The sequence below is a fragment of the Anopheles aquasalis genome, chromosome 2 (genome assembly GCF_943734665.1).
Source record: "Anopheles aquasalis chromosome 2, idAnoAquaMG_Q_19, whole genome shotgun sequence".
Taxonomy (NCBI): domain Eukaryota; kingdom Metazoa; phylum Arthropoda; class Insecta; order Diptera; family Culicidae; genus Anopheles; species Anopheles aquasalis.
The window spans coordinates 32,000,001-32,007,500 of NC_064877.1; the positions used below are offsets into that span (position 1 = coordinate 32,000,001).

General features: G+C 47.1%; 3 protein-coding genes across 8 annotated transcripts in view; 1 reads left to right on the forward strand and 2 right to left on the reverse strand.

Annotated features, from left to right (window-relative positions):
• LOC126573288 (glycerol-3-phosphate dehydrogenase, mitochondrial) overlaps positions 1–3,014 on the reverse strand; it is an 8,881-nt gene extending 5,867 nt beyond the window's left edge. For 2 of the 6 annotated variants that reach the window (XM_050233278.1, XM_050233274.1), the window contains exon 1: positions 1,415–1,708. The gene's annotated coding sequence lies outside the window, so the exon portion shown is untranslated. Of the gene's footprint in view, positions 1–1,391; positions 1,709–2,864 lie in introns of those variants that run through there. The other 4 variants (XM_050233275.1, XM_050233276.1, XM_050233277.1 and 1 more) reach the window with 4 other exon arrangements.
• Positions 1,892–7,500, forward strand: part of LOC126573284 (histone acetyltransferase KAT2A) — a 7,376-nt gene continuing 1,767 nt past the window's right edge. The window contains exons 1-4 of the mRNA XM_050233269.1: positions 1,892–2,027; positions 5,736–6,070; positions 6,133–6,578; positions 6,645–7,451. Of these exons, the coding sequence (XP_050089226.1) occupies positions 5,933–6,070; positions 6,133–6,578; positions 6,645–7,451 (1,391 nt within the window). The 5' untranslated portion in view covers positions 1,892–2,027; positions 5,736–5,932. The remainder of the gene's footprint in view (positions 2,028–5,735; positions 6,071–6,132; positions 6,579–6,644; positions 7,452–7,500) is intronic.
• LOC126573293 (lipid droplet-associated hydrolase) lies at positions 4,118–5,555 on the reverse strand. The gene is made up of 2 exons (XM_050233284.1): positions 5,217–5,555; positions 4,118–5,148 (listed from the first exon to the last, which is right to left on the reverse strand). Exons 1-2 carry the CDS (start codon positions 5,515–5,517, stop codon positions 4,421–4,423), a joined length of 1,029 nt encoding a protein of 342 aa, XP_050089241.1. The 5' UTR covers positions 5,518–5,555; the 3' UTR covers positions 4,118–4,420.

Consider the following 7,500-nt stretch of genomic DNA (forward strand, 5'->3'; position numbering starts at 1 on the left):
CTACGATGGGCACCGGAAAAAAGTATCTTTTCGCAGACGCACTTTCATGAATTTGATGCCATGGATGAAGTTTTCAACCAATATTCCCCAAAATAGAACTAAATATTCTTCAAAAGTTATAGTTTAATATGCCATTGACTAGAAAAAAATAAATTGAATGGTTGCGTCGCAAAAAACCGTCAGAAATGAGCCTTATTTTGGCAAGAAATTACCGAACCACGGTTAAGCTCAAACGGACGCACTGCCAACACCGTGATCTCCGTTGGATCGTATTCATCATCTTTCGATGATGCTCCGCTGCAAAGAAGCGTAACGCAACTAAGGGCATAACTCATAACCGGTTCTGCTTATTGTGCTCGTTATACTCGCATCATAAAACATTCCCACAGGCCACAGGGTCTTCTGAACGACAACACTCGGTTTTGGCGTCGGTTCTAGAATCGGCGAATCGGCTACCGAACACAATAAGCGTTCGTTGTTGATGACATCATCTCCGTGACTCCGTGATGCCGACTTCCGATTTGGCAAACAGATGGATGATTCACACGCATAACTGACTGGCCCGGGGGAGAGTTCGCGATTCGCGCCGCACTCACAATCGAATGCGAAACATTGCGCCACGGCGTGAACATCCTTCGCAGTCGTAGAGTTGTTCACGTGATCACGTGCTTAGTAGTTCGTCCTTCTCGAAATCGAAGCACCGCACCGTGGCGGGATATCGGAGTTACCGGTGGACCCAGAGGTTTCAAACCGAAATCACTTTGGTTCACGCAAATGCTCGATCACTCTCGAGTACGGACACGGTGGTGATCACTTGACACGACAACGACGTCGGGTGGATTTGCAAATAAAAACCACCCTCCCTCTCCCATTCGATACCGCCATCCGTAGCCGCCTGAATTCCTGGCTATTAATAAGTGCGCTCGCGTGGTAAGACGTCGCGTACAACCGTGGCCATTAGCCCACGAAGGGATTGTCGATTATGTAAACGATTAAACGAAGTCTGCCAAAAAAGGGTCACTTTCAATAAGGGGGGTTCCTTTCTGGTCCGTGCCAGCCGTTCCATTGCATCGCTCGGTACGATCGCGCTTGATCTTCACACACGCCCTGGCTGTTCTTTTTGGTACCATTTGGCTGTTCGCGAGGTATAGAATGGCATTATCGTCGTTGTTCATGCTCGTATCCTGATTTAGATCGAATACAATGATCGTTACATAATTTTAACACAATTCACACAGTTCACAAAAAGGTTGCACCACTTGCAAAAGCTCGTTGCGTTCACTTTGATTTTCACGCCAATAACGAATCGTAAACACACGATCACCGGATCAGGAAGATCCACTCCTGCTACTGGTGGTGCTCTGGGGGCACAGTTCCGTTTCGGTGATTACCTTAACGATTGCTTACCACTTACACTTCACAAGGGAACGAGGTTAAACGGCGGAGTTCGAACTGCTGCTGGTGGGCCGAACGGTACAAGGCCGGTATCCGCCGGTAGGCGACACGCCGCGCACTAGACCTTGAAGGGCGATAGAAGGGGGGGTGCGCTCCAGCGACTGCGCTCACGTGCAGTGGCAGTGTAAGGCGTGACAGGCGGAAGGAAAGGGTGGCCCCTGCTGCGCTCTGCTCCAAACGCAGCTCTTGCAATTCGAGCGAACGGCGACGACTATAGGCGACAGACGACGAATATCGACTGAGCGTCGACGGGTACTACGCCACGGTGCTACCGTACCACAAGCCACCGGCTGGCCCCTTGCCGGCGTCACGGTGAGCATCATTCGGTTCGCCAATCTCTCGTTCTCTCTTTCTTAATTGAGACGAGCAGTGGGGAGGGTTCTGCAATCGCGCACGGCTGCTGGCGACGCGACGAGGCTTTTACGAGCATTCAGCAAATAGACCTGGCGCAGTTTACTTTGACGGCAAGTGGCGATTGAACGCCGGAAAAGCTATTATATCATCTCACTTTACTTGCGCGCGATCGACACAACCCATCCGCTCGGATGCAGCTGATCTTCACATCGCAGCAGGTAACGGGAGCAGGTGGCCAGAACTATAAATACCAATGGCACCGGGTTCGTCTTCCAAGTTGTGCACAGCTTGGCGGCCTTTCACATTAAAAAAACGTTGCCATAGCATCGGGGAAGTTTCGCTATCGTTATTGCTGCTTGCCTGCTACTGTTTGGAAGAGCATGCGTCGAGACGCGAATTCTACAATCAATCGCTCATCTTTAGTATACATCAAGAGTAACTCGGTGTTTCTATAATTCTCGATCGCGGTTGATCGTGATCGTGGTGTGTGAGGTACCTTCGCTTCCTTCTTTACCATGTTCGTATGTTATTTTCTCTCCTGGATGAACACAATATTAAAACTGCACGAGGGACTTTTCAAGTACCGCGCGCTTATTGCTTAATTTACTGCTAGCACACTAGCGTACTTGCCGCGCAGTATGTCTCTGCTGCACGTGTTGCGTTTTGTAATCAGCTGCTGCCAGTAGCGCTTGTGCCACTGTTTTATCGATAAGCACCGAACAGAATTGGCCGGAAATACACGTCTGGATATTGACACATTTTCAAGGAGAGCTGTTGACATGCTAGTAGCTTTTCAAAGAGCACATTTCTTACCCAAATGCAACGAGCAAATGCAAGGACTAATGCCAAGTTCCTTGTACTTTTTCTGTTTGCACAGATCACCATACAAAAAAAAATGCTATTGAGAACAACAGCCAATACTGCTACATACCCCACCGTTCTACATCGTATTTAACTAAAATTCAGATTTCCATACACAACCACGCAGCCATAACTATGTTCAGTTGGGCTCGGTGAAAGCATACACTATCGCTTCGCGTTACAATAATATTTACCTAGTAATGGTGTTTGGTAATCTTTCCTCTTCCTTATCGATGTGCCTTTCGCTATAATCTGATCAATAATTTTTGCCACTAGCGCTCGCTCCTAGCCGAGAGCACTGCGAATGGCGTGCCAGATTACAGGGAGTTGCTTCACTTATGGCCAGCTCTAGCTGCCGGATGGGATCCACACCCTCTCCGTTTGTACGGAAATAGAACGAAAAATTGTGACCGAACAATAAAAACCGCGCGACTGCTCCACAGGCGCTCCGTATCACGAGGAAATAAAGTGTCACGATGGATGAAAGATGCTTATAGCAGTTGGAGCACCAGACTAACCAGAACACACATTTAGTACCTTGTGGACCGTTGTGTGACTGTTTTGTTGTTTTGGTGGTAGCGAACACTTTTCGATGACTTTGCCAGCCCGATGGTTACCAAACACTTTGCACAAACTCGTGTGGGCTGTGGGAAACTCACTGCACACCCTTTTCCACACCCTCTGCTATGATTCGGCGTAAAAGGTTGTTGGGGAGTAGCAAAACTATGGAGGTAGATAACGACGGGTTACAGCAGACGAGTATTCGCGTTTTCCATCCTTTTCGGACAAAATACACGGTGTACTCCTATCGATGGCATTGAACATGTGTTTTTCCAATCCTCACCATGAGTAACATGCCAGCACCATCCTTGTAATGGATGAACACAAACGAAAATCCTCTCTTCGATAAGGAGTACCGTTCATCGAGGAACGACTGGGGAGCATTTTTCCAGAGCAGCGAGCTCAGTAGAAATTGTACAGTTATGTACGCGCCATTTAAACCAGATGTGATAAGTTTTACAAATAATGCTTTTTAGTGAAACATAACTATGGCATTATGAGGAGCAACGATTACGAACTTGTTAACTGCTTCCCTTTCATAATCGTTAGACTATCTGCCATCCAGTACGGTTTTAGTATTTAGTATGGGATAGTATTTCTTTCTTTTGTCATTATCAATGTTTAATTTAATCAATATCAGTTATCCGAATTTAGAGGATTTACCGGTTTTGTGTAAAGTTTACTACATAGAAGATACCAGGTGATATAATTTTAGAGAAGATATGCTCAGCCTGTGGTGTGGGAACGTTGACTATTCATCTAAGTACTGCGCAAGTCCACTCGGGGATTCATTTTCTTTCAATGTTGAGGGAAATATTACATGTAATTCTTACTTATACCATCATTATCGATGACTGCGTAAACAAAATTAATATGATGGATGATAATGGTAGCAGCGAGTATTTGTGTTCTTTCTTTTTCCAATAAGCAAGTTGAATCAAATAGAAAAAATGCTATGAAATTATGTTTTTATGCAAATGGGAGGACTCGCAAGTTATGTCACTAAGTTAACATGAATAATTGACCGTTTAATTATCGTTCTAATCACTTTATTCAATTTTACCGCGACTACAGACCACAGCATCACGTTATCAGAAAACGCCAGGATTCCTGTGGTTTTCGTTTCAACAACTTAGAATCACCATAGTACCGGCATATGCAACTAGGTTGCTTATAAATAAGATTTTTTTTAAACACGATATTTCAAAATCCACTCACCAACAGTAAAGCCCATCTGTGCGGCGGAGCGCAAAACGAATGCATGATCATATTTCTTTGTGCAAAGTTCAGCATCTATGTCCGGAAGGCGTGCCTTTAGGTCATGATAGTACTTAACCGGTACCCATCCATCGGTCGTCCCGTAGTACAGCTTGATTCGGTGTTTGTTCTCGGACAGGGTGTTGACGTCGAGCTCCTTCACCTTTTTCATTTCGTCGATGGCAAGAAACCAAATCTTATCAATCACGGCCGGGTTCATGTACTTCAAACCCGTTCCTAAGTAGCACTTGGGGATTCTATCGATCAGGAAGTAGATGTAAATTATCCACGTACGCACAAACAGGGGCAGCATCGCGAACACCCGATAAAACCATTGCCAGACGCACCATACCGGATTGATCAACCGTGTCACGATAAATCCGTTTCTCGTGCTTGCCATTCTCTCGAGGGTTGGGAAAAGAAAGTAGCAGTGCTTTACCCGGGCACTTATATCCGGTACCTTCAGCAACTCCAGTGCCATGTAGGATCCGATCGAATGAGCAATCAGATGGATCTTTACATCTTCCGGGACGTATTTGCGAATAAACTCAATCTTGTGCTGCAGCTGTCCGCTCAGGTTATAGAGCTCTTCATTACCCTTCAGTGGTTTCGTCGGCCGTTTGTACGGGTTCTCGTCAGCCTCATCGTGACCAGCCTGACCTGGAAAAGGGGGAAAAACAGGAATGTGTTAGCCGCGATTCACCACCCCTCGATTTATCTCTACGTACCAATGACCCATACGGGCATTTCCTTGTTCAAACACTCGTGCACTGTGGACAGAAATTTTGTGTAAAATCCTGGCAACCCCGGATTACCGGTGATGCAGAGCACGATCTCCTTCTGATCTCCGAGCGATTCCTCGATCCATTTTCCCCACGTCAGTATGTGCGTGGGAACTTTAGCGATAACCGGGTAAGATTCCTGCATGTTTATCGCGCTCGTTATTCGAATTCCGGGTTGGACTGTGCCTCTCAGTAACGTTGTTATCACACCAATTCGTTTCACCAAACCACCGTGCAAACTCAACATCGATTAACGCAGCACAGGAACCCGAGACAATTATGAACGACGGAAACGTCACCGCTTGCCTTCAAGAGTCATTTTAATTTTGGCAATATTTGCGGCAGAATATGATATTCTGGTATCAGCAGTCTAGCAGAGTCAGTTCAGATTATCTAGATGTTGCATTAAAACAATTCCATGCTGCTTCCTTTGTAAACTACTTAATTTATTCCTTTTCAAACTAGGCATGTCCATCCCTAGGAGCGGTTTGTTTACATCGCGCCCTTTGCACATACCTTGGGCAGCCTGCTGCAATCTAATAACCTTGGGCAACTTCTACGAGCTCAAAAACTAAAAACAAACAAAAAACAAACTAAAATCTCCAAAGTTCCAGCGCAGTTCCCCGATTCCCGAAAGAAAAATCCACCGTAAATCATCCATCATGAGTGAGCAAACCAACAATCACACTGTGGAGGTGAAGCAGGAAAACCCCGACTCAAACCAGAGCGGCAATCAGGGCGGATCGCAGGAAAAAACACGCCAAGACAGCATCGAGAGGATCATGCAGCGCAAGCACAGGGTACGGGGGAATGATTGCAATTTCGGTTCCCGGACGCATCTTCATTTGAATCCTTCTTACAGGTTTATCGCATGCCTCGGAACCAAAAGCTGACCAAGCTGTCGATGTACTCCTCATGCCAGGGTACCGACTGTCGTTGCACCGGGTGGAAAACGCCGGAAGAGTATCGCCATAAGGATGTGGAGGTCGATTACTGCCCGGACTTTGGGGAAGAATGTAGGAACCCGAACTGTAAACATAGCCTTGAGATGCACATTCGTCATCTGGGGGATATCAGCGAGGATCAGATGAACGAGCTGCTCGGCGCTATCGTGGATGTCGAGAACCTGTACATGAGCATGCTCCGGGAGACGGACACTGATACGAAAAAGGTGTACGCGTATCTGTTTCGTTTGCTGCGCCAGTGCATTCTCACTCGGACGCAAGCAGTCATACGAGGACCACTGGGAGATCCACCGTTCGAGCAGCCTTCCATATCAAAAGCAGTCACCAATTTCGTTCTCTACAAGTAAGGCTGCGCTCGTGTACTGCCGGAAAGGTCGAAGTATTTTACATTCCTTATGGTACTTTGCAGATACGGTCATCTTCATCAGTCGGAGCTCGATTCTATGACGGAGGTAGCGAAAACGTTTCTGCATTGTCTCAACCACTGGAACTTTGAGGCTCCGGGCGCACGGCAAGACTTGGTGAATCAGGAAGACGTTTCGAACTACAAAATTAACTACACCCGTTGGCTAGTATTCTGCCATGTACCGGCTTTTTGTGGTTCATTGCGCCACTTCGAAACGTCGGTCGTGTTCGGTCGTACGTTGCTCAAAGCGGTCTATCAGTACGTCTATCAGCAGCTGCTGGCAAAGTGCAAAACGGAACGCGATCGTATGCCTCCCGAGAAGCGCATCATGCTCACGCAACTGCCAAAGTTCCTGGAAGCGCTCAAACAGGAGGTGGTCAATGAGGATTCACCTATCTGGTCGGCCAACTTCAAACCATCGGCCGCGCTGATGCTGCACAAAAGCAAACGCCAGCATGACGGTTCTTCATCGTCGAGTGGTAAAAAGCTGCTCAGCGATACGAAGCGGTTCAAGAAGGAGCTCGATTGTGAAGATCTGTCGGATGAGGTGGTAGCAAGGGCGTTGAAGCGTATTAACGATTCAAACTACGCCAGCCGAGCGGAAGTCGTGTTTCCACCGAATGCACCCCGTGACGAGGCGGCCAAAGCGGAAGAGAATCGACGCGAGATCGAGTTTCACGTGGTTGGCAATTCGTTGACGAAGCCGGTCACGAAACAGTCCATGCTGTGGCTGCTCGGTTTACACAGTGTCTTTGCCCATCAGCTTCCGGGGATGCCACGCGAGTACATCAGTCAGCTGGTGTTCGATCCGTACGTGTTCACTCTGCTATGCTTGATAGTTTTGCATTTCGATACAATT

Coding starts and splice junctions, on each gene's coding strand:
- LOC126573293 (XM_050233284.1), bottom strand. CDS start 5,517: ATGTTGAGTTTGCACGGTGGTTTGGTGAAACGAATTGGTGTGATAACA. Junction 5,149..5,216: donor AATGCCCGTATGGGTCATTG/GTACGTAGAGAT, acceptor CCCCTTTTCCAG/GTCAGGCTGGTCACGATGAG.